This window comes from Drosophila biarmipes, chromosome 4, assembly GCF_025231255.1.
Source record: "Drosophila biarmipes strain raj3 chromosome 4, RU_DBia_V1.1, whole genome shotgun sequence".
NCBI lineage: Eukaryota > Metazoa > Arthropoda > Insecta > Diptera > Drosophilidae > Drosophila > Drosophila biarmipes.
The window spans coordinates 1,397,157-1,424,450 of NC_066614.1; the positions used below are offsets into that span (position 1 = coordinate 1,397,157).

The following is a 27,294-nucleotide window of genomic DNA, read 5'->3' on the forward strand; positions in this document are numbered from 1 at the left end:
TGAAACTTTTTGTGCGTTCTATTCGCGGTCCCCGAGAGAGAACGCGTCGGTTTAGCTGCCTTTTCATTCGGCTCTGCCCAACGACTTCGTGATGAATTGTGAACCTGCGGGGTAACTTGCACGGGACTGCTTGTTGATGGGTGTCTACTTTACCTGTAGCGGCAGAGAGTGGGCAGAACTATCTGCCATGCCCCGCAGCATAGAAGCTGCCGACCTCTGAATTAATGATGTCTTACAGGTATTGTAAAGCAAGTTATTTATTTTTAATTTTATTTATTCTCAAATTATTTTAATTATATTTTCAGGCACCGATACTCTAGAAAATTAGCTTTCCCCGATCAGATTTTTATCATGAGCATTCGTGTGAAAGTTTAAATAATGCAATCAAGATGTTGCTGTAAATTGTCATACTTATTTATGATTTTATATAAAATTACTTAAAATCTAAACATTTTTCATTTGCGGAAGTTTCATAACAACATAAGGTTCCACTGCTGCCGACCGGATAATTCCACTTGTTAGACTCTGCCAGAGTGTTAGGGCTGAAGGTTGCTGGCCGAGAAGGTTGCGGGCGAAAAGCGTGCAAGTGTGACTTCAAAAAAACTGGAAAGGCAACACGCTGCTGTATTTCCATGCTCGATGATATTTCTTTTGCAGCTAAAGACTTGGAATGCGATTTATCGCTAACCAGTTTTGAAACTGTATTTTTAGAAAGACTTCGATCCTGCTGATTTTTTTCGTTTTTTCGGCGAGCTTTAGTTCTTAAATGAGCATTAAATCCTTTCGTGTTCTGAAACAAATATTATTAAGACAACGTAGCATTACAATTTCATTAATTTGATTTAATGTGTAGTACCTTAAAATGCGAAGTACTCTTGATTTATACGGACCTTCAACTAAATATAATTTTATATTTAGGCTAAAGTACGATTACAGTTCAAAAGTAGGATGAATGCTATAGTCGTGTGCCCCGTCTTGTAGATACCCGTTACTTAGCTTACTAACTTTAAAATAAAATGTACTATTCTCATGTTATTTACTTTAAAATTTTAGAGAATCAATCAATTTTAGGCGAAGCTTATTTTACATAACCACGTGCAGAATGTGTAACAAACTTTGTGAAACTCCGAAGGAAATGTTTTCCGACAACGGAAAGGAAATGTTTAACTCCTAAAGTCTGCCGCATCTTAAGCGAAGAAGACGAGAAACACCTCTTCCAAATAAAAACTCTCTTTTCGATTATTCACCTTTCCATCTCCCCTGCACTTCCTTTAGCTGAGTAACAGGTATGTGATAGTAGGGGCAGTCGACTATAGCGTTCTGTCTTGCTTTTAAAGAACTTTCCCCATTGATATAGAACATATGAACAACGAGAATAAATTATATGCCTTTAAATATAATTTTAAAAAGAAAATTAAATAATATGTTTCTATAAAGTTTTGGGAAATCTAACACGGTATACCTATTTTCAATGTATACGCAGAGCCAAAAATAAAATCAATCCCACTCAATTCTGTTTTGTTGGTTAAACAAGAAAGGAAGTTAACTTCGGCAAGCCGAAGTTTGTATACCCTTGCAGTTATAAGAAATAATCAACTTTAGTAACACCATGTGCAATTTTTAAGGATTGTTGCTGACTTCAGTGTTATTTTTTCAGAACATTTTTTGACATATATGTGTTAGAGTAGTCCGATTTTTATTAAACTGAATTCGAAATTCTTAAAAATATAAAAAATTATATTCCCAATGTTATAAGATAATAAGTCAAAAAGCCCCAAAACTATAATTTGTGTCTTATTATTTTCCCACCAATTTTCCGATCGTTCCTATCACAGCTATATGATATAGTCGTCCGGTTTAGATCAAATTTAATTCGAAATTCAGAACTAATTAAAAAATGTTATTTCTAAACTTAGAAGATTATATGTTTAAAAGCACCAAAGATATCATTTTTTCATTTTCTCTGACTTTCTCCGATCGTTTCTATGGCAGCTATATGATATAGTCGTCCGATTTTGATAAAATTGAATTCGAAATTCAAAACCAATTAACAAATGTTATTTCCAAGCGCAGGAGGTTATATGTTAAAAAACTCCAAAGGTGTTAGTTAGAGTTATAATATATACTTGGCCGATCTGGCTGATTCCGACTTATATACTACCTGCAATAGAAAGAAGACTTTTGGGAAAGTGTCAGCCCGATAGCTTTAAAATTGAGAGACTAGTTTGCTTAGAAACGGACAGACAGACGGACATGGCTAGATCGACTCGACTAGTGACGCTGATCAAGAATATATATATTTTATGAGATCGAAAACAACTCCTTCGCTACGTTGCAAACTTGTGACTGAAATCATTATACCCTCTGCAAGGGTATAAAAAGTAGCTTTCTCATTCTTACCTCGGATATTGTAACTTCATTATCGCCTAACATGATTTTTGCATTTGGAGATGAACCACACATTCGTAATGTTTCACTTTGAAAAACTGATAGGGAATGACTTGTATTTTCGATTGCGCATCTACTGGCATTGAACTCTAGTTGATCCTCAGCGTCTGTTGTAATGACATCTACATCAATGTCTGCTTCTACATCAATATTTGTACTTGTAGACGGAGAAGGGCTGGTACTTTCGCTTTCAAACACAATGTCGGGTGGCGTACGAGAGGCGTCAACGTGTTGAGCCATGAATTTACCTTCATCTTCCGTTGTCTCAATATCCACGACTTCGTCGTCATCGTCGGTATCATTAACATTCCTGGGTAGGCAGTTGACTAAAGCAGATTCAGTTGGCTTTTCTGAAAATGGTATTTTTTAATATGTTGACGGGAAGGAAATATTTGACTTACTTTCTATATTGGGTGTCACTTTTTCTAAAATTGGCGAAATGGTCTCACCTACTATTTGGTGCGACGAACCCGAAATGCTGTTATGCGTTAGAACAGTTGTCGTCCTTGTAGATTGTGTTGGGTTTATATAATCAGTTCGCTTTGAGTCACTGGATCTAGTGTATAAGGAGGTTGACACAATTGCAGTCGAAGCGACGACTGGTTTAAACGCAGAGCAGTTAAGAATCGAGGGAATGTTATAATCAGAGAGGCTTAACCCGCTGCTCGTAGCTGCAGATAGCTTTCGGTTTTTGATAATGCCACAAATAGATGAGTGTGACTCGTTTTTTATATTAAAAGGAGTATTATCCGAAAGCCTTAAAGAACTTCCAGTCGGTATTGAAACATTCGTGTCAGGTCTAGTCCATGATCGGGAGCAGGACTCGAAGTCCAGGCTTTGCTCGCTGGGTTCACCGCCACTGAGTTTCTTTGAATACTGATGTTGGTAGTGTCCGTCCTTCTGCTGCCACATGTAGTCCACTACAAAGTTTCTGGAGATGGGCATTAGGGAAAGGTCCCGATCATTCCGAAGCGAGTGCAAAGGGGACAGGACAGTAGAACCGTGCAAGTTGAAAGGAACACCGACAGTAGCGGCTGCTACCGCCGTTACGCCAACCACAGCGGCGGCTGTGGCTACAGTACTATAGTTAAACTGGCTATCAATCTGTCGTTGTGGGAACTCTGGAGACTCCGATTCGCCGTCGCCTTCCTTGGGGTCTCGCTCAATACTCGTTGGGGACCCACAGGAGCTCACTGCCGCAGAAGGCGTGGGCGAGCCCATATTTCGATTATTAATGCTGCTGCCAACAAGTCGCTTTCGAGTTCCGCCATTGAACATGGCCTTGACATCTTCCCACGCGTGGATTATCTTCTCGTCGTAAGTATTCCCACTCAGTGTCATGTGTCGACGCCAGGAATTAAAGTTCGCCGCATCGGGCTGAACATACCTGTCATTGGTCGTTATGCGGTGTGAGTGGAAAATAAACTTATTTGGCGAAAAAAACATCCCACAATATGAGCACTTGATGCATTTGGCCCTAGACGAGTTGTAGCGAGAAGGTAAAAACGATCCGCGGCAGCCCCAAGCACATTTGTGCTGGACGTTGAAGGCGAAGTCGTCAGGGAGCCGCGGAGGTGTGTTGTCGCCCAGAAAACTCTTGCAGAGTCGCTCCGCTTCCCTTCGGGTTATCATTCCACACCGCCGTGAGCTCACTGGCATAGCGCCAGCTCTTCTTAATATTTCCAACTGGACTGGTGTACATTGTACACAAGTAATGCCAAGAGCAACCCTTCTGTTGTGTATTTCGTTGTAACTGAACTGCTTCAGTAGAGTATTTGAGATTTGCGCCAAGCAGAGGCGCTCCTGGCCCTCGATGAACAGTGACACGATCGGCACTCCGTAAAGCAAAACGGAGCTTACCTAAAAATTAAAGTTGCATTAATACAAACTAAACAAGATAAAAGGGAAACATTCACCTAAAAAAGGCCAATACGTTTTAACCAATATATAGGTACATGTAAACATCATATTTATATTTTTATAATACAAGCATCTTAGACAAATACAATTAATTTTTTTCCAACATAGAACCATGGAACTAACCAAAAAATCTAACTTGTCCTCGATTGGCAATATTTAAACTCTTGCAGAGGGTATTATGATTTCAGTCAAAAGTTTGCAACGCAGTGAAGGAGAGGTTTCCGACTCCATAATGTAATATTCTTGATCAGCTACTAGACGTGACGATCTAGCCGTGTCCGTCCGTTTCTACTCAAACTAAGCTCTCGGAAAAAAATGTCCCGACGTATCTTTAATGCTAAAAAATTGTAACTGAAAAGTACTTGTCTTTGTTTGTGCGACTGGTGGGGTGTTTGTTCGACCAGTTTAGTCTCATACTACGACTTTACGTAAGTCAGTTCTAATGAGCAAAACCGAGACAACCGATTGGCTATTCTGGATTTTTTTGGTACTTAAAATTACTTAATACGGTTCGAAGTGCACTGATAGTTCACTATTAATTGCTGACAATTGTAAACTTAATTCCAAGTAAATTCTAAAAGCTTCGAGTATTTTTTGAGATTTAAAGTTTACCGTTAGCCTTTGAGTACTAGACTGAACATGCTTTCATACCCTAACAATTCACAGTAATTGACAAACATTTGCTAAGTCTCTTGCTGAGGCTCTAATAAATAAAAAAGGAAAAAAACATTTACAAAAATGTAAATGAAATAAAAATATCTTTAATCGTTTATCAATAGTTCGTAAATTAGACCAATAAAAGTCCAAGCACGTACCAAATGATTTCTCGAGGGATATATTTGTTTTACTTCCATTTGTTTTGCACCCTAGCAATTTACTCACGTCTCTCACTTCATTCTTTAACTTGTTTTTACTGGCGTACTCCCAGAAGCCATTGTTATAGAAAACCAAAATGAAATACACGGATTGTCTCAAAATTTGGCCACGCATCGCTTAACGCATAAAGTGCCATGTGTTTTTAGTCCCGTTACACGTACACTTATAAAATTTGTTTTCTAAATACTAGAAAATTCTCCCTTAAAATAAAATCACCCAACATTAAGAAAAATCGCACTATAAATGAAATCGCCCTAAATTTGGTTAGGGTTAATTTTTCTAAAATGCCACATTTTTATACCCTTGCAGAGGGCATAATGATTTCAGTCAGAAGATTGCAACGCAGTGAAGAAGACGTTTCTGACCCCATAAAGTGTATATATTCTTGATCAGCGTCACTAGACGAATCGATTTAGCCATGTCCGTCAGCGCAACTAGTCTCTTTATATTTTTAAGAATTTCGAATTTCTCATATGCAGGGGTATACAAACTTCGGCTTGCCGAAATTAACTTCTTGTTTCTATAATTAAAGGCGAATTTTTACGAGAAAATGCTTATAAGATTTTTTTTTTACTCTGGGCAAAACGCCATATTTCGTAGAACAAAAGGTCATCTAAAATCTCCCTTAAAAACAGAAAATTGGTGGTCCAGTGAATCTCTTAAACTCATCTATGTGGTATGAGTTAAAGACCACGAACGGCAGCTTTTTTTTGTGCAAGTTTTCAGAACTGGATTTCTAAACAATGCTGTGTCCAAAAACAAAAAAATAAAATAAAACATAATTTGTTTTCAATCGGGAGAATATCTCTCAGACCGCAACAAATGGAGATATGAACCGATTTTGAGCGTCGCCTAGCGGTCGTGAGTTCGATTCTCGCAGCGACCACGAAGATTTTTCTCAAAAGGTGTAAGGTGCTTACATATGTTTATTTCTCTGATTTTCTGTTTAATAACTACTTTCAGTTCTTATGGTTCTAACTAGCAATCAACGTGCGTTAAGTGGCCGAATAATAACCTTGCCTTCTCACCATCATCCCCTCAAATTGTTGCAAAAACTAGGCACGGTCAAAATATTCATTCCAAAAAATTCAGGAAGGTAGTGCATAAAAAAGCTTGCACCAAATCCAAAAAATATGTCAACATTTTTTTTAATTTTTAGGGCAGTTGCCCTGTTTTTAACGCGCTTTACCTTTAAATAATCATATTTTCAAGAAACATTGACTTTAATTTAAGGCAATTTACCATTAATATAAGAAAGTCAAGAAATATCGCCGTTGATCTTTTACATTTTTTTTTTAATGTTTTCAGGGTAATTTACTTTTGAAAACAGAAAAAATTACTCTACATTTAAGAAAATGTGTTCTAGATTTACGAAAAATCTCCCTAAATGTAGGACCAAAACAAGCCAATTTTTAGAAAACGATATATACTTCTATGAGTGTAGAGTAGCATGCTAAGAAAATATTTAACAAGTACATATAAATCAATTGTGGCAAACGGCCCATTCATTAAAAAGTTAAGACAAATATTGTATTTGCCGCTATGTGTGCCCTTGCAATCTCGGAATTGCTTTCTGCTTAAATATCTGAATCTCCCCATTTAGCCGAAATGGGTATCTGATAGTCTTCCCAATTTTATTTGGCTTATAAAGTTGGAATGGTGTTTCTGTATTTATGGTCTTACAAATGCATTCATATAAGTATATGTATTTGATAATATCGTTGGTTCTTTTTTAGCCTTCAAGAATATATGCCAATTTTGGAAAAACAAATTGAGCACCGGCTCAGACTTGTGCATTAGTAAAATTTAAATACTTACGTGGTTTGATCTTTGAGACGATGTGCTGTTTTCCATTCCATTGAAGGGAACCACTGACACAGAAGTCATTTGAAGACTTTCAGCTAAAGCCATTTAAAAAACTGTTGAAAATATGAGATACAAATATTTATTAAACAAGAAAGGAAGTTAACTTCGGCAAGCCGAAGTTTGTATACCCTTGCAGTTATAAGAAACAATCAACTTGAGTAAATATTTTGTTCATATTATGTTCCCACTAATTTGCAAGCTAAAAAGGTTATATGTCAAAAAGCACCAAAGCTACAATTTGTTATATATCATTTTCCCACCAATTTTTCGAACGTTCCTATGACAGCTATATGATATAGTCGTCCGATTTTGATAAAATTCGAAATTTAAAACCAATTAAAAAATATTATTTCCAAGCTTAGAACGTTATGTGTTAAAAAACAACCAAAGATATATTTTTTTTAAATTTTTTTCCCCGATAGTTCATATTGGAGCTATAAGATATAGTTGTCTGATTCGGCTGGTTCCGACTTATACACTACCTGCAATAGAAAGAAGACTTTTAGAAAAGTTTCAGCCCGATAGCTTTGAAACTGAGAGACTAGTTTGCGTAGAAACGGACAGGCAGACGGACATGCGGACGGACATGACTAGATCGACTCCTTTAGTGACGCTGATCAAGAATATATAAGAAACGTCTCCTTCACCGCGTTGCAAACTTCTGACTGAAATCATTATATCCTCTGCAAGGGTATAAAAATAATTAAGAACAAAAAGTATGTTTGTCGACTAGCGCTATGTTACTGGATTCGTCGGAAAGTATCTAACGGGAAAAATTAGACATTTCCGGCCGCATAAAGCGTATGGGCACTTCCATCAGAAAGTAAACCACAACTTTTCGCTTTTGCTTAATTTAATGGGTAATATATGTGTCACTGTGGACGGCGGTACACGTAGTGGCGAAGACACTTTGTTTAAATCTGATGTTCCGATCAAAAGTAATTCCAAAAACAAGAAAGGAAGTTAACTTCGGCAAGCCGAAGTTTGTATACCCTTGCAGTTATTAAAAATAATCAAAAATTTTATTAATTGAATTCAAAATTTTTAAAAATATAAAAATGTATATTCCCAACATTATAAGATAATATGTCAAAAAGCCCCAAAGCTATAATTTGTTTCACATAATTTCCCACCAATTATCCTATCGTTCCTATGACAGCTATATAATATAGTCCTTCGATTTTAATAAAATTTAATTAGAAATTCAGAACTAATTAAAAAATGTTATTTTTAAGCTTATAAGGTTATATGTTAAAAAATACAAAACATATAATTTTTATTTCATGTTTTCCTACTTATTTTCCGATCGTTCCTATGGCAGCTATATCATACAGTCGTCCAATTTTGATCAAATTTAATTTAAAACCAAATAAAAAATGTTATTTCCAAGCATAGGAGGTTATAAGTTAAAAACACCGAATATATCATTTTTCAATATTATTTTACCACTAATTTTCCGATTGTTCCTATGGGAGCTATATGATATAGTAGTCCGATTTTGATAAAATTTAATTCGAAATTCAGAACTAATTTAAAAATTTTATATCCAAGCTTAGAAAGGTATATGTTAAAAAACACGAAAGATATATATTTTTTTTTAATTTTGTCCCGATAGTTCCTATGGGAGCTTTTAGATGTAGTTGTCCGATCCGATCATATACTACCTGCAATAGTAGACTTTTGGAAAAGTTTCAGCCCGATAGCTTTAAAACTGAGAGACTAGTTTGCGTTAAACAGACGGACGGACAGGCATAGCCAGATCGACTCGTCTACGACGGACGGACAGACGGACAGGCGGACATGGCTAGATCGACTCGTCTTGAGACGCTGATCAAGAATATATATACTTTATGGGGTCGGAAACGTCTCCTTCACTGCGTTGCAAACTAAATTTTCTTATAACTGCAGGGGTATACAAACTTCGAAAAAAAGGAAGGAAATAAAGTTCAGCAAACAGAAGTTACTCTAGGTGGGTATTCTCGTGGAAGCATATGTACAAGATCAAGAGCTTTCAGAATTTTGCCGAAAACGAAAATTAACGGTCCTTGTATTATTTGACATTAATTATGCGATCGTTTCTATGGCAGAACTAAGATATAGCCATCTTGTTTTATGTAATTTGTATTCAAAATGCTAAAATAATAAAAGATTGATATGCCCAAGTGTAGGAGTTAATATAACGTTATAGTCGAGTGCCTCGACTTTGAGATACCCGTTACTCAGCTTAAAAGAGCAAAAGGGAAATGGAGATATAGAGTGGGCGTAGCAAAATTCTTTTTATCTCAATCGATAGGTATTAATAAGACAAATAAGACAAGCATAAAAAATGTGTCCACTGCAGTTTTGGGCGGTTTTCGGGCGTAAGAGTGGGCCTGGCACATTTTTTAGGTCAGTCGATAGGTTTTGATGAGATAAATTCATTTCAGTTAATGATCTCACATTCATAGTGGTTCGATCCGACATTTATAAGTTTTGCAGAAAAGGAAACGAAGATCAGCAAGACGAAGTTTCTATACCCTTGCTGGTTGTTCCCGTGGAAGCATTGTACGAGAGCTTTCAAATTAACGGTATTTTTTATTTTGAAATTAATTATTCGATAAAAAAAAAAAATAATCACCCTAAATATTAGAAAATCGACCGTTATTTTAAAACGCCATTGAACAAACTTTTTCTTGATTATAGGAAAAATTTATAAAATTACGCAAATTCATCATAATTTTTTTTATTTAAAAGAAGAAGAGGGAGAACTCCAATTCTTTCTTCAACTAGAGGCGCTTGATTTCTTTGAAATAATGGTACAATAATGGTATAGCAAAAGTGACTTTTTTAACATTTTTATGGCGGTCTAGATGTCTGGTAGAGACATCCGGTGAATAAACCATTGTGCACCCTATATTTATTTATTTTTCTTTCTTCTTTTTTTTATCATAGGCGATAATTTGAGTATGTCTGCCGTCCACATAACATATACTGATATAGCGGGTAAATGGTGCTTACATATCTTCATTTTGCTTCCTTAAGATAAGTAACGAATATATAATTGTCGAGGCACTCAACTTCTTACCTATAACAATTGGACGATTACAATAGAATTTCATTTCATAGCAGTAGTAGTAGTCGACTTCGCACACCCTCCTGGTGCGCTTCGTCACTACGTGGACTGCCGTCCACAGTGATAAATATGTTAACACGGTACATGGGTGATACCCACCGTCAAAGGTTTGAGGCTTGCATTCAAAAACAACCCTGCACATAATTCGTTAACCTCGGGCAGAATGTCTGGGTACATCTGCCAGATTGTTAACAATCTGGCGTTTTTCTAAATACTAACATAATTTTGTCATTACTTACCTCACTGGTTTGTAATTCGTTCAACCCTCAGCTCCCCCTTAAATTCAGGGATACCGTAATCATTTGTTTCGCTTTCCGTTTGCAATTTAAGCGTGGGCATGTAGTAACAAAGGCATTAAGCTTAACAATCTGTACTTTATAACTTTTTTGCTAACCTTATTATCTCTAACGAAATGGTCTCTAGGGGCAGGCTCCTTTTCAATTATGGTATTCACACGCGTTCTATAATTGAATAAGGGAGTTTTCACGTTAGGAATGAGCAAGGTCTGGTTGCTTCATATGGAATAAATTTGTAGTAAAAGTTAATAATATTACATTCGGCCACCTCCACTTTTTATAGATGTTATATGTCAGCGTGTTTAAGAAACAGTGACAGTTATGATAGCTAAAATCGAGGTCTGGTGGAAAAATGATTATTTTCCAAGATTTACTTAATTATTGTCCATTATAATCATTGAGTTGAAAACTATATTATACCCGAAACTCACATAATCAATTTAAACTGTTAAATAATGGTACGATATATCTTATCAAAACAAAAACAATATGCTGCATTGAGGACTCAAAAATAACGATTTGGGACAAACTGACCTTTACATCATTTGCTTAAAGTCTTGGTATGTAATTCTTTTAGTTCTTGTAATACCTTTCGATTGATGCATTTCTCGCAACAATCGGACGATTACTGTAGATTTTCATTTCTTCGTGTATATACAGTAGTCGCCTTCGCACACCCTCTTGGTGTGCTTCGTCACTACGTGGAATGCCGTTCACAGTGATTTTTGGCACGTCGATGGTTAATGAATATTAAAACAAGAAGAGACGCAATAGTTGAGGGCGATTACGCTTACTCAGCTAACAAACTTTAAAATAAATTTTCCTTTGAGTAGAGACTAAAAAACATCTATATTTAGCATTTCATCTTATTAATATAGTAGACATTTATGTATGTATAAGATATATAGGGTCAAATCAAATAAATTTTCACCTACACTACATTGCCAAGTTATAGGCAAATAAGTTACAGGTGTACAGTTGTGAACGCTGACTTCGTTGCATATCTCCACCTTCATCGCACTTTTAGCTGAGTAACGAGTATTTGATAGTCGAAGGAACCTACTATACCGTTTTCTCTTCTTATACCTTTTCAGAGGGTATGATAATTCAGAAGTTTGCAACGCAGTGAAGGAGACGTTTCCGACACCGTATATATATTTTTGATCAGCGTCACTAGAAGAGTCGATCTAGCCATGTCCGTCTGTCCGTCCGTTTCTACGCAAACTAGTCTCTCAGTTTTAAAGCTATCGGGCTGAAACTTTCCCAAAAGTCTTCTTTCTATTGCAGGTAGTATATAAGTCGGAACCAGCCGGATCGGACAACTATATCTTATAGCTCCCATAGGAACTATCGCGGAAAAAATTAAAAAAATTATATCTTCGGTGTTTTAAATCTTTTTATTCGTTATTTCGTTGCAAAGTTGCTCAAATGCAACTTTTCGCTTTTGCTTATTTCAATGTTCTATATACATAAACAAGTATACATTTATAAGTATACTTTTCGGGTTCTTTTATACTGGTAGATTAGATTTCGATGGAAAGTGAGTGTTTAACAGGTAGAAGGAAGCTTTTCCGACCTTATAAAGTACGTGTATTCTTGATCAGGATCACTTGAAGAGTCAAACTAGCTCTGTCCGTTTACTCTTCCCTCCGTCAGTCCGCATAAGCGCTCAGATCTTGGAAACAAAAAAAGCTTCAGCAGGGTTCTATTCCGACTTTTAAATCCATAACGTTAAATTGTTTAATAGTTTGTATGAGTTTAAACGTAATTTTGTTTTCATAAGACTGATTTACAGCCACAAAAATCAACTTTAAAACCGCATTCATAGATTAATTTTGGATCCCTGTACACGCTGTTGTCACTCAGAAACTTTTCCAAGAAATTAAGTTATAACTTTTCGTGATCGGACTTCAATTATACAAGTTACTTGCCATATAAGTTGTCAATTTTTCCCGAAACTGCCACTATGGTGCAGTCATTTTTTGTATATCGTTCGTTTCGTCTTCCTCGCACTTTTTTTAGCTGCGTAACCGGGTATCTAAGGGTCGAGTGAAACAGTGGTGAATAAGAAAGACAGGTAAATCTGGAAACCTTAAAAACTAAAGTAGCAAAGCGCATTTGCAACGTGAATTCAATTATCCCTAATTAATTTGAGTGGTTTGTTTACACAGGGAGTGCCTCAAACTTTCACTTCAATTGCTTGTCAAGGTTTCATATTCCAAATGGGAAGAGTACACTCGTCATACAGTCATCCAACTGTGTATGTGCGGCGGCCTATTAAAATCGAAAACGATTACGTTTCGAATGTCCCGATGTCCCAGGGGTTGATTTCAGAAGCATATGCCTTTTGACGAGCGTGCGGATACAAATGCAGATACTGGGGTAGATAAAAAATGGACTAAAATACCCACTGATGAGTTGGCAATAATTCGCTTGAGTGGTTACTGTCAACAGGCAAATAATAGGTGTTCTATTTGGGGGCGGGCAGCTTTATAACACAGCTTGTCGCTGCTGGTGCCGGTCCCAGTGATGGCCTTTTGTTTACACGTATAACATCATGCATATTTAATTGGGTTAAATTGCTTGACGATTAACATTTGGAAATGAAATGTGCGGATAATTGAGTTTACCTTGTCTAATTATTTTGGCTTTTGAGGCTAAAAGCTCGTAGCTATGGAAGCATTATCTCTACTTCAAATTAGTTTTCGCTATAACTAATGAACTTTGTGCATGAGTTTGTAAATGAGAAGTTGGTATTAAACTCATTATACGTGAGTAAATAGTTAAAAAGAAAACTTATTGCTAAAAGTACATACGTAAGACTACTGTGAACGTTAAAGTTGAGAACGTCGACTACCAGATACCCGTTATTGTGTTAACATGAAGGAAAAAGGAACGATCAGAAAATTGATGGAAAAATAATATGAAACAAATTACAGCTTTGGGGCTCTTTGGCATATTATCTTAAAATATTGGGAATATAATTTTTTATATTTTTAAGAATATCTAATTCAGTTTAATAAAAATACATATAAATTTATATATAAAATATATAAAAATAATGAATTATTTTTTTTTAATATTACTGAAGCCAGCAACAATCCTTAAAAAATGCACATGATGTTACTAAAGTTGATTATATTATTATATTTCTTGTTTCATATTCTTTTGCCACTAATTTTCCGATCGTTCCTATGGCAGCTATAAGATATAGTCGTCTGATTTGATAAAATTTAATTCGAAATTCAAAACCAATTAAAAAATGGTATTTTAAAGCGTAGATGGTTATATATCATTTTTTTAAAATCTTTTCCGCAATAGTTTCTATGGGAGCTATAAGATATAGTTGTCCGATCCGGCTGGTTCCGACTTATATACTACCTGCAATAGAAAGAAGACTTTTGGGAAAGTTTAAGCCCGATAGCTTTAAAACTGAGAGACGGACAGACGGCCCAACGGACATGACTAGATCGACTCGTCTAGTGATGCTGATCAAGAATATATATACAAACTTCTGACTGAAATTATTAGACCCTCTGCAAGGGTATAAAAATTATATCTTTGGTGTTTTTAACATACGCTTGAAAATAACATTTTATAATTAATTCTAATGGGTGGAAAAAAATATGAAACAAATTATAGCTTCGGTGTTTTTTGACATATTATTCTATAATATCGGGAATATAATTCTTTATATTTTTAAGAACTTCGAATTAAAATTAATAAAAATCGGACGACTCTATCATATAGCTGTCAAAGAAAGAGTCAAAGAAATAATGAAATATTTTTTTAATAACACTGAGGCCAGCAGCAATCCATAAAAATAAAAACTTTTAAAATCAAACAAATTTTTAATGAGCTAAAAATCTAGTGACGATCGCCGTTACAACAAACAAAATTTCTAACAAAAATATATTATACGATCTACTAAAAAAAATACACTTTATAAATTTTTCTCATTGCTTGACGAGACGAAATTAACGATAATTGAGTTTACTTTGTCTAATTATAGTGACTTTTGAGGCTTAAAGCTCGTAGCTATAGAATCATTAAATATTAAGTCTGTACTTTATTTCTGTTTCCGATATAACTAAAATACTTTGTACCTATAACACTATTATTTTTTATACACACATTTTACGTGAGTGAGTAATTACACAATAAAATTGGATATAGGTATATACATACACAAAGTAAACAGTATTTTAATGTTAATGTAATTTAGATATAACTCGTTTAATTCATTTTCAAATTCCCGTACATATTAGTAAAGGTGGTTTGAAAATACAGTGTACACTGAAAAAAAAATCTGCTAAAATGTGGTCGCAACAAACTTTTGTGATTTTTTTAGCGTTATAGTGGCACTATGCTGAAACAAACATTGGCTTGAAAATCTCACATTTTTTTTATCGAAAATCAACGATAATATTGCTTCAAGGAAACAATACAAGTCTATTTGAAAAACAGCTATAATTCAATTTATTCTGCTTTTATAAAATATTTTAAAATATTTTCAGTGTCGAGAAAAAAAGTGCACTTTTTAGCCACAAATTTTTAAGACACAAAGGTCTCAATTGTATGAATAACTCTTAAATCTATAAACTAACAAGGTTGCAGGCTCGATTTAATTATATGCTAGTATATATTCATGGGCAACTAAAAATAAAGAAAATTAATTTAATACTATAAGCTCACCTACGACTTGGCAATCACGGCCATTAACACTGTGTATGCGCCTTAGCACTTTCAAAATAAACAGTTATGGATTTTTAGAGATGGCGGATATTTAAACTTAAAATGTGCTCAATTTTATTGCGTTTCAGCCCAAATGTTTTGTACATACTTGATTTTATCGCGGTGCTTTTCCCTAAGTGTGGAAGCCTATGAATTATAATCCCTAGCCGCTGATGTAGTAGATGGTAATTGTTGAATTCAATTAGTCAACTTGTTTTTCTCTTTTTAACTGAACTATTGTGTAAACACACTTTTATTTGCATGTTGAAACTAAAATTATAAAAGAAACTAATCAATTCTTTACAAATTATAAATAAAACAGGAGAGGAAGCTAACTTCGACAAGCGGAAGTTTATATACCATTGCAGGTCGATCCCGTGGGAGCATTGAATGTACAAATATTTCCGATTTTTAATCAAATTTGCAATTACAAAAATGTCCCTTTTTAGTTGACAGTCGTAAATGTTTACCAAAAACGAAATTTGATATTAACTTTTTCATAAAAAATGTTGGAAAATTTTGCATGAGGAAATTTAAGTAAAAAGGGAATAGAAAAAATTCTGAATTTTATGTTATTTGAGCCATTAATTATTTACCAGTAAACATTCGCAATATAAATATTTTAACATATTTTCTGTTGGATGGTTTCTTAAATAATTTCTAAATTTGTAATTTGTTGTATCTTTTGTAACTACATAAGATTTTCATTTCTTCGGGTATATAAGGTAGTCGCGTAAGGTAGTTTCGTACACCCCTCTGGTGCGCTTCGTCACTACTTGTACTGCTGTCCACAGTGATGGTGCTGATGGTTACTAGAAAAATTGCTCGCAATCACTATAGACGTGTGTTTTTTTCCCACCGATTAGGTGATCGTTCCAAGCGTAGGAGATTATATGCTAAACAAGGAAAAACGCTATAGTCGAGTGCCTCGACTATCGGATACCCGTTACTCAGCTTAAGAGAGTAAAAAGGAAATGGTGGTATATAAGCAGAAGAGTGATATTGTAAAGCGCCACCTACCAGCTATTTCATATTCATATTGTGAGCGGCTGTCAGCGTTAAGCGTTTTAACCGTTTGTGGGAATTAAAGTGGGCGTAGCTTCCTTCGCTGCGCAGGAAGCTGAGGAATCTGCATGCCATGTCCGAATCTTCTAGCTTTTATAGTTTCATGCGGACAGACGGAAACGGCTAGATCGACTCGTCTAGTGGTGCTGATCAAGAATAATAATTGCGAAACCAAACTTTGGCTTGATGAAGTTAATTTCCTTTCTTGTTTTACTTATTAATTGCCGCATTATTTGGTCCTTTTTGTTATGATGACTATCTAGTCTTTTCCCAAACCCATTGCTATGTGACAAAGAATTTTATGAAGCATTTTATTGTCCACTTTTTTTATCAGCTATCTTTATGCTGTACCGATAAGTGAAAACTAAGTGTCTCAACATTCTGAAATACTTTGCTGTCCGAAAAATTCTGTGCTAACTTTTTAAAGAAGTTAAAAAACGAGCCACCCGTTTAATCCAACGATTTGTAATCTGTAATACAAGTTGTCGTCTATACCAATTGATTGCAAGTTTGTTAAGCGATTATGTTACGAACACATCTTCAATCTCGAGTGTTTTATGGTGGGCGTGGAGTTCTGTGCTAATAAACTTGCGTTGCGCAGGGACCTCAAGAATGTGCATGCCAAAAAAGTGTATGTATTTATTCTGAAATTGGTAAGCACTAGACTATATCGCTCCCTCTTGTCTTGAGATCAACTAAGAAGTATTGACGAGATCATTTAATACATTTAAGTTAACAGTTTTTATTTTAGCATTAAAACTTGTGGGCGCCATCAGCACACCTAACTGGGTTTGCAAAACTGGGGAATTTGAATCTGAAATCCCGACCCTCTCGCTCTTTTAGTATTCGGGATCACAGGGTACACACGGACAGGGGCCAGACGGACATGGCTAGATATATACATAGATACTTCACCGCTACCTTTTACCTGTAACATAACACAACTGTTAACTGTAACTCCTCGTATAAAACTTGTGTAGAGGGAAAAATATACAGGTATCCATAACATTCTGGCTGAAAATGAACAATTAGCATAAGACTTACTTACCGATGTCATTTCTAAAGTATTGTCGTTTTTGCCTTCCTTGGGTGCACGTTTACAATTTTTAATCGTTTTTAACACTTTAGGCGTTTAACGGATCTAAGACCTTCTTATTTTATATTTGCAGTCCATCAAATAAATAATATTTTCAACTAATTTTAATAAACCAATTGCCCCAAATTTAAGCTTGGTTTAGTCGTAGGCGTAGTTTTTGACGCACCTAGTTACATTTTTTTTTAAGGTAAACGCGATTCAATGCACTTATGTACATTCACTTGCTCTCAAAGCTGATATTATATTTTTTCTTTAAAAATTTGCTTCCATTTTCATTATATTATATCTGGTATGAGTACCTGAATTTACAACGTATTGTTCTGAAAAAAGGAAATGTCCACTCAATTTTCACTAAAACTTTTAACACATGTTCGTTTTTTCTCTGAGCACTAGAACATCGCATCACATAAAAGGTACGAAAACTGAATAAGGAACACAGTTTTCGTTGATATTGACAAGCTTAAAGAAAATGTAGGATTGAGGAACGGAAACCGATGCTGACCTGTGAAATCGGGAAAACAAAATATACTTAGCCGTATTTCAGCCAATAAGAGACCGAAAACAAAGGAAGCACCACAGGAAAAGGGCGATATATATATACACGAAGTACAAACAACCCAATAAGATAGAGCTCTCCGATTCCGGGGGCGTTTCCGAAGGACCGCGCCTGCGCTCTTTTGTATTAAAAGTTAGTCAAATTCACCCTGCGCTGGATGTGGTGCAATTTTAAATATTTAACTGTTGAATGTTGGTTTTAATTAAATTAAATTTGCCTTAAGATATCGGATAATTTTAATACAAAAATGGTCTCGCAAGAGGCAACTGACTTTTCATATAACTTTTAGAAAGACAAATTATTTTTTCTCTAAAGTGGTGATTTAATTGCATAGAAACACGGAAGAACGTAATAGTCGAGTGCTTCGACTACCAGATACCTGCTACTCAACCCAAGGCCAAGCCTAAGAGCCAGCGGAAAATGGAAATGTATATATACTAATAGAAAACCGATTTTGGAAGGCGCCACCCACCCGCTTTTGTGGTCGTTAGAGTGGGAGTGCCACTCTTTTTTCAGGTCAATCGATAGGTATTGGTAATTTAAATAAATTTCAGTTAAATGTTCTTCTAGCATAAAAAACGTAGGCGCTATAGTTTTTCGCAAATTGTGGGCGTAAGGGCGTAACAACCTTGAAACAAACTTGCGCTGCGCACGTAGCCCAGGAATTTGCATGCCAAATCCCACCCTCTAGCTGTTATATTTTCCGAGATAGTTCACTCAAAACAAACTTAACGTACTTTAAGTAAGTGGTATAAAAAGTGCTGCTGCAAGTGATGCTTATCCAATCTCAGCTGACTCTGCAAGATATTGATCATATTGAGCTCTGCATTTTCAATGAATCTCCTCAATTTATTTAAATTTTTCCAAAATATTTAAAGTTGTGGGCGCCAGACGGCCTCTAGTGTTTTGATCGTTTGCGGGCTTTAGAGTGCGTATGGCACCCTGGTTAAACCAATTTGCGCTGCGCAAGAAGCCTACGAGTCTCAATGCCAAATAACTAGCTCTTATATCTTCCGAGATCTCAGCGTTCATGGACTGATAAGGAATATATCGGAAAAGCTTTCTTATATCTGTTATACGGATCTCTCGGATCTAGAATACCCTTTAACTTTGTGAAATTAAAAAACTGTTTCATCTATTTCCTGGAAAAGCTTGCAGACACTTCAGTGTGGTGCATATAGGTGCATTCCTGTGTCCAGCTTACACTTGCATTCTGGAAAAATTCAACAGGTACCTTATTTTTGGTCCCGCACCAGTGTATATAGAACAGAAAGATTCTTTACCTCTTGCACACGTTTTTATGACCACTTCCACTTATATACAATGCTCGGTTTGGCGAACTTAATTTAAGTACTACATTGCCCATTGTTCTTTGCTCGCGCAGTAGATTCGGGATCGATGCCGCAGGCGGACTGTTAACCGTACGTTTTTTCAGAAATATAAGTAGCTAACTAATTAAAGCTGTCTACATTTCTCAACCCCTTACTACTGAAAATCTACCGTAACAGTCCGATTCCTAAGAGTAATACACCAATCGTACAATAGGGAATATGTCTTGGTACTAATAGATTTAATTAATTAAATTTGGGACGAATATATTTCGGGATTGCTCGTCTAATTGTAGCCTGCTTTCTGGCGCCGTAGAAAAGCAATAATGCCACAATAATACGTTTTATATTTCCTTCAGCGTTGCCACGTTTCGGCCATTTATATTGCGCCCTTAAGTTAAAAAAGGTAAAACATGGCAACGCTGAAAAAAAGTTAAAATTTCGTTCAAAGCGCGCGAATTAATTATTCACATTTAAATTATTATTGAATATTTTCTGTTATAGTGTGTGCGACCTTTCGATCGGACCATCACATCCTCGTGCGCTACACCACTACGTGCACTGCCGGCTTATACTCAGCGGTTTCAATTTCACCGTATTTTTGTTGCTGGCGGGAAACAAGAAAAATAGCCAATATTCAAACACAAGTACTGGTGTGAAACTAGGGAAAAATCGCCCTCAAGTGGTCGGTGGCAAAACTACCATAAGCTTGAAGGTACAAAAGTAGCATGCACGGTATATGGGTAGAAAGGGGATCGTCTATGGCATGTTTTGAGAAATTTGATTTAAAGTGAGGGGTGCTAAGCACATAGAATTTCCGAATTTGTTGTTTTTGCATGTAGTCGAGTGCCTCGACTATAAGACACCCGTTTCTGAAACATTTTTTTTAGGTCAGGTTAAAGGTTTTATTGAGACAAATACATTATACATATTACACAAATACAAAAACAAATTGTTCTTGTGGGCGTTAGAATGGGCGTGGCACGTTTCTTAGGTCAATCCATACAAATACATTTCAGTTAAAATTTTATTTCTGTTATAAAAACTGTAGGCGCTACATTCGAAAATTCCGGGCGTGGCAAACAAACTTGCGCTGCGCAGGAAGCCCAGGAATGTGCATGCCAAGTCTGACTGTTCTAGCTCTTACAGTGTCCGAGATCTCAGTGTTCATACGGACAGACAGACGGACGGACTGTAATGGCTTGATCGACTCGGCTAGTTATCCTGATCAGGAATGCATTTAATTTATGGGATTGGAAACGCTTCCTTCTACGTGGTAGGTAATACACCTTTTTACTCTAAGAGCAACGGGTATAAAAGCCCCTTTTTTCCAAGTTCCACCATTCCTCCGTCGTTGGTAACTCTCGACGCTAATTTGACGAACATTAGTTTTCGAGATCTCAGCGTTCATACGGACAAACGGACATGGTTTAAAACATCGATGCTTTCATTTGTATCTATTTGATCAATCTATTCGCTGTTGTCTGCTTCCACCATTATATACATCGCCTCGGTTAGTGGTTCTGATTTGGAATATAGAGTTGCAAACGTTTTTTCTACCTGGTATATACTTTCAGACCCTTACTTAATACTTAATACTCGAATTTTGAGTAATAACGGTTGCTTTTGTTACATTTTTATTTTTTGACTGTAGAGTAAGTAAGGCAAGGCAGATAACATTTTAATTCGCCGTATTCATAATCTACATTCTTCGATTCTGTAAACTCGATGTATTCGTTTTATTAACATCTTTTTTGAAGACACCTTCCCCATTTGTGGAAAATGATTTTGTTTTGTCGGGAGTGTGTATCGGCTTTCTACGTGACAGCAAGTAAGCTTTTTACATTGTGGTTCGTGGCATAGTATCCAAGGGTTCAGTTTCTGGATAAAACAGCTGTTCTTATGTCCGTCAGCAATCGAAAAATCTAAACTGCAAATTTGTTAAGAAAAACTATCCATCGATCTACCTACTTAGATCTGGGACCCGAGGACTATTAGAATTTCAAAAATACATAGAAAAATCTTGTCCGCACAGTTCTCTTTTAACTGCCCCCCTCACAGAGAATGTGCCAATATGCACTATACGCGTTAAACTTCGTGTCAAAATCAACCCCACATCGCCTAACAGCGGAACCAATTTGTATTTTTCGCATATAACAAATCCCTTATACGAGCCGATTGGTGATCCCAACAACCCACAGTTTTTGAGAAAACAGCACTCAACAATACTCATAGAGAATGTGCCAATGTAGACGGCATATGGGCAGATTGGGGAGAAAATTTCTCAACAGAGGGAAATCAAAGGGAATTATATCGATATATCGTCAAGTGACGACGCAAAAACTCAATGGAGCCATCTGGCAACGTATTGGAGTCTAAAGTCGGAAAAGACATCTTTTTTGAATGTTCTCATTTTAAGGTATAATTCATCATTCTTCCGTCTGCATTCTCGCGCTTTCCTTATAAGTGGCGGTGACCAAATCACCGGATCGGATCGGAAAGCATATTCCAATTTAAAAGCGGTCACCATAACATTTTTAGCTAACTTGTGTAAGATGAGTAACGGGTACATCGACAGGCTTTTTTTTTGTTTTGTGAATGCTTAAATTATTATCTTCTGAACTTCAAAACGTAAATCCTTCAAGGTTGAAATGGATATTCATTCTTCAGGCATCTATTAAACGTTAAAACTTATTCATACTAATAATAATAAAATACGGAACTAATGTCTCGGTATAACTTCATGTATGACATTTCCATTTTCAATAGAGTTCACAAAAAATATTAAGAAATATTGTCTTAGACCATCTAGTGCTTTACTTCTAATTAAAGAAATCCAGTCTCAAAATGCGCTTTAGCGACTTCCTTCCGAAATTAAATTTATATATGCAGCAGTTTTAAAAATTATTAAAACTCGTTTTACGGACATCATTTTTTCCGTATAATAATCGAAAAAAGGAAGAATTCACAAGGATGAAAACCAATCTTAGCATAGATTAAATTGGAAACAAAAGAAAAACAAATTATAAAGTATATTAGTACACTCTAAGAAACTTTTGAAAAAATAGTCCAAGCAGCTAGGTATTTGAGGAGGAAGCACAAACGAAAACTAAGATTTATAAATCCGATGGACGAAGAAAGCAAAACAGAATTTGTGGTTTTCCAGACGTTGTTCAAAAGGGCACAGAGAGTTCGGATCGCAGCATTTTATCGTTGAATTATCCCATCGAATTATTATGCGACTTGAAACCTAAAGAAGAATTTTTAGGCGGTGCTGTCTGCAAAGAAGAAAGCGATTCTAACTCATCTTTATTTTTTTTTTATAAAATTAAAAAAAAATAAATAAAATATAACAAATAAGGAGAATAGTGAATAGTTCAGGTGTTTATAATTTATTCCAAAAAATACGTCAAAGTTCCCATAGTGCATTCGGTACCAAATAACTATTTTCGTTAGAGAACATCATTAGACATAGGGTAAAAGAAATCAAAGCCTCGATCATAAGATACCCATTACATAGTTAACTAGCGTTACAATAAATGTAAAGTCAACTTTTAGTTCAATCTATTGGCTGGAACGTCATTGAGGACTCTCTTGCTAGATAAAGGCGTAAATGTCTTAATAATAATAATGACCAACTTGAACAATTTTTCGGCGATCCGTATGGTACTGTCAAGTGTAATAAAATATAACTTTTATAAATGGTAATCTTTGAAAATGTAGGCGCTACACAATGGTTGTTTGTCAACCTTATGGTGGGCTGGCACCCGGGAGGTATATAAGCAGCAATGCTATATTTTAGGGCGCCACCTACCGGCTATTTCAGTCGATTTTATGTGGACGGCAGACAGACTTAAGCGTTTTAACCGTTTGAGGACGTTAGAGTGGGCGTGGCACATTTTTTAGGTCAGTCGATAGGTATTGATGAGGCAAACACATTTCAGTTAAAATTTTGCTTTTATCATAAACGCTGTGGTCGCTACAGATTTTCTCCGATTGTGGGCGTTAGAGTGGGCGTGGCACCCCGCTGAAACCCAGGAATCCGCATACCAAGTTAGACTGTTCTAGCTCTTCTAGTTTCCGAGATCTCAGGGTTCATACGAAGAGACAGACGTGGCTAGATCGACTCGGCTTTATGGGGTCGGAAACGGATCATCCAAATTTGAGGTAATTATCCTCACCGGCCCCAAACGGTTCAATTTACTAATTTTCACTCTCCCAAACTAATTGATTTCCTTAATGTCTTGCTATGCAATTCTTATAGATTTTACAATACCTTTCGGTTGTTGTGTCAGTCGTAACAATCGGACGATTACTGCAGACTTTAATTTCTTCGTGTATCTATAGTAGTCGCCTTCGCACACCCTCCTGGTGCGCTTCGTCTATTCGTAAACTGCCGTCCACAGTAATATATATGAAAACTTGACTTTTTTGAAAGAAAATACATTTTTTTAATTAGTTTCCTGTTTTTTAAATAAATTCGGTATTGTATTGTATAGTAAATATAAAATTAAAATGTGAGTTTATAAACAAGGAGAAATAGTCGACTATCAAATAAATTCCCGTTAAGGAGATGGATGTGAAAGTTGAGATCCAAAGTTGTGGGTGGCTTATTGGCGTAAAAGAGGCCGTGGCATATTCGGGTAACAAAAAGCAGTCATGGTTAGAACGACAGGGATACTGACGCTTTCTTTTACTTGTTAAATACTTTTCGACGAATCTAGTATTTACACGTAATTTTCCCCAAAGACAATAAACCCTTTTACTCAACCAGTAACGGCTATAACTACATTCAAGTATAAAAAAAGTCAAGAGTTGCAGTGTCGAGTATTCGCAATCGGAACCTTTAACAAAATGTTACAGTCCGACGCCTGTCACAGCCTAACTGAAAACACGCTTGCGCTACACGAATTATTGTTATTCTAAAAAAAAGACCCGAATTTGTAAGATAATATGCAGAGTTGGTGTTTGTATGCATATCCGTCTGTCCGTCAGATCATACCGCTTTTGATTAAGAGCAAGTTTCCAATCCTAAGGTGGCAGCTCACTAGACATGTAGGGTACTAAATCGTGGGTATGGCGAAGCTAGCTTCCAAACATCGTTTTCTAAATATTCAACGCTCTTGGACAAAGGACTAAACTCATACATTAATCAAGAAATATTTTCTGCTTTTATAAAAAACGGGCGACTAAGTATGTGTATTTTGAATATTTCGCAGCTGAAAAGCAACCCGAAGAAATTCATACTTTTCTTTAGGAAAGTGTCGACAGCAAATAATAGGTGCAACTTGCCTAAACAAAAGACGTTCTCGTGACCCCTTAACTACTCAATATCAGCAGCTCGAGGCTGTTATTGGTTAAGAAATGTCTAATGCTCAAGCTGGCTCAAAAAAGTCGTCAGCCACAGATTTCATCGTGATTGAGGTCAGGTCAAACAAAAAACAAGCGAGATAACAATTGAAGACGAGGGAAGAAAGACGGGTCCGTAATATAGCTTAGCTAACAAAGAGTAGAGGATTCTACTGCAAACCACAGCCGATGCCGACAAGATTTTGTAACACACAAAAGAGGTCAAAATCGTTACACTAAACACCCGAACACAGTGACGCGCCCTATATAGACAAATGGTAAAAATGAATAGTTTTCAACCAACCCCTACTTAGGGCGTGGGTTTTGGTACGAGGAGAGTTGAGCGCTACCCTTGAAGTAAACAATTAATATAATGCATTGTGTGTGGATTTGCGCATGAATAAAACTGCATGATCTTTGCTTTTGTGTTTTCTGGTAAAAGGCGGGACGTATTTGTGCATGTATTGGTATATTAACATAAGTATGTATGTGTTTAAAAGTATCGAACTGGTTGAAGCTAATAACTTAAATTAAATATCTACTGCTCTGCCTGCGAAAACATCGATTTCAATATCCAAACAAGAAAGGATGTTAACTTCGGCAACCCGAAGTTTATATACCCTTGCAGTTATAAGAAATAATCATAGTAACACCATGTACAATTTTTAAGGATTATTGCTAGCTTCAGTGATATAGAAAAATATTTATTTATTTCTCTGACCGTTTCTTCGACAGCTAAGTGTTGGAGTCTTCCGATTTGTATTAAATTTAATTCAAAATTCTTAAAAATATTAAAAAATAATAATTCCAATAATATAAAATAATATGTCAAAATACACCGAAGCTATAATTTGTTTCATATTATTTTTCACCAATTTTTCGATCGTTCCTATTACAGCTATAAAAAGTGTTATTTTCAAGCGTAGGAAGTTATATGTTAAAAAACAGCAAAGATATAATTAAAAAAATGTTTTTTTTATTATTCCTATGGAATCCATAAGATATAGTTGTCCGATACTACCTGGTTTGCGTAGAAACGGACGGACAGACAGATGGACATAGATCGGATCGAATCGTCCAGTGACGATGATCAAGAATATAATTACTTTATAGGGTCGGAAACGTCTTCCTCACAAATCATTATACCCTCTGAAAGGGTATACAAATATAAAGAGTTCTTAGATGATTCAAAGTCTTTTGAAGGGTACAAAAAGCATTGAAAGCAAAATATCGCTTTTTAAACATTGCGCTAATAAATTCATGGCCATGCCTGACCTGAACTACCAGAAGAACTTGTAAGCTTATTTCACGATAGAAGTTGTTCTGGATGTTTAGACCTTAAAGAGGGATGAAAAAAGCTAATTTCAAAATGAATAATATTTTAGCATTTTGAAGAAGGTAGTAAGCGTTGGAGCGGGCGGAATCTAAATCTGAAATTATAACCTTTTAGACCTTTTAGATTTCGAGATCTCAGCATACACACGGTCCGACGGACATGGCTAGATCAATTCGGCTGATCAAATATATATATATTCTTTTTATAAACTTGTACTCTGCGCGTCAAGAGTATTAAAAGCCAAGTTTTCGGCATTTTAAACAAAACATTTTTACAGGCCTGAGAATAAAATATACGCTGACAAAAAGTTTCAAACTTCGTCTTTCAAGTAAAGTCGTATAGTCCCAGGTCGGTCAAACATCGGTGGGCGGAGACCTTTAGAAGAAGCACGCGTTTCGTATTATTTGCCGGATACGGAAATATTATTTTAAATAACTGCGCACCATCACGAAGAAAACATGCAACCGTGGGTTCGTCAAGGGACTGAAAGTGTGTGTACATCGTTCCAAACTGCTCTTGGTCTTATTAAGTGGTAATGGTAAGGGTAAAGTGTGCGTGTGCACGGGAAATTAATAAAGGAGCGTGCAGAATCTGATTCGTAATATTTGCTTATTCTCGCTTATTAATTTATTGCTTGGATGAAAAAAATCTTGAAATGATGAAGTAATTTCGTTTATAGTCATACGATTTTTTCGAAAAGTCAGTAGTGGAAGGTCGAGGTATGGGCCATTATAAAACGTTATTTAGGTTTCATGTATAAAACGATGTACGAGTATAACATGGTAAAATTTAAAGCCCTATGATCGTTACTGATTTAGAAGGAACATTTCTATTCCTCTTTCGTTATACTTGAGTGCGTCTTTATTATTTCTTATTATTTCTAGTCGGTAGCGATTGAGAGATACAACCTTTGTCAATACATTTCGTTGCGTTGACAACGCAGCAGAAAAGTGGCCAGCCGATAGCAGTGCGAGCGTTTAAATCTCTATTTACTGCACCTCGTATCCAGCAGCGATTTGCGGGTGTGGAGGTTGCTTGAGTTGCTGTTTTTGAACAGGGCTTACGCTTTACATCATCATCATCATCGGCACACGGCTCTCGTCCATCCTCATCCTCGTTTATAATCGATGCTCTTGCACTCGTCCAACCACACTCAGGAAAATTTCGAATTCGCAAGTTCAAATTAATAACATCTGACAACTAAAATATTTTTTAACGGATAACTAGATTATTGTCTGCAGGCCAATGAAATCTTAAAAACTTTTGTGATTTTTGGGCGGCACAGTCGGCCTAAAACACGATCCAAATAAAC

At 36.0% G+C, this 27,294-nt stretch overlaps 1 protein-coding gene across 7 annotated transcripts; it reads right to left on the reverse strand.

The window, feature by feature from the left end:
- Positions 1-288: 288 nt before the first annotated feature.
- LOC108035667 (uncharacterized) lies at positions 289-27,214 on the reverse strand. Of its 7 annotated transcripts, none has more exons than XM_050886929.1 (7): positions 27,047-27,214; positions 10,617-10,683; positions 10,462-10,532; positions 7,063-7,163; positions 2,850-4,308; positions 2,401-2,798; positions 289-790 (listed from the first exon to the last, which is right to left on the reverse strand). In XM_050886929.1, the coding sequence occupies exons 4-7, from the start codon at positions 7,153-7,155 to the stop codon at positions 434-436; spliced, it is 2,307 nt and encodes a 768-aa protein (XP_050742886.1). In that variant the 5' UTR covers positions 7,156-7,163; positions 10,462-10,532; positions 10,617-10,683; positions 27,047-27,214; the 3' UTR covers positions 289-433. The 7 variants fall into 7 exon arrangements, 6 of the variants coding, with proteins under 6 accessions (XP_050742886.1, XP_050742884.1, XP_043947225.1 ...); XM_050886927.1 differs by having other exon boundaries at positions 26,891-27,214; XM_044091290.2 differs by lacking the exon at positions 27,047-27,214 and adding an exon at positions 17,366-17,806.
- Positions 27,215-27,294: the final 80 nt, after the last annotated feature.

Excerpts from the sequence above, each read along its gene's own strand:
- LOC108035667 (XM_050886930.1), bottom strand. The coding sequence starts at position 7,155 with ATGGCTTTAGCTGAAAGTCTTCAAATGACTTCTGTGTCAGTGGTTCCC. Across the intron at positions 4,309-7,062 it reads CGTCTCAAAGATCAAACCAC|GTAAGCTCCGTTTTGCTTTA; the intron begins GTAAGTATTTAA and ends TTTAATTTTTAG. Across the intron at positions 2,799-2,849 it reads AGTGACACCCAATATAGAAA|AAAAGCCAACTGAATCTGCT; the intron begins GTAAGTCAAATA and ends TACCATTTTCAG.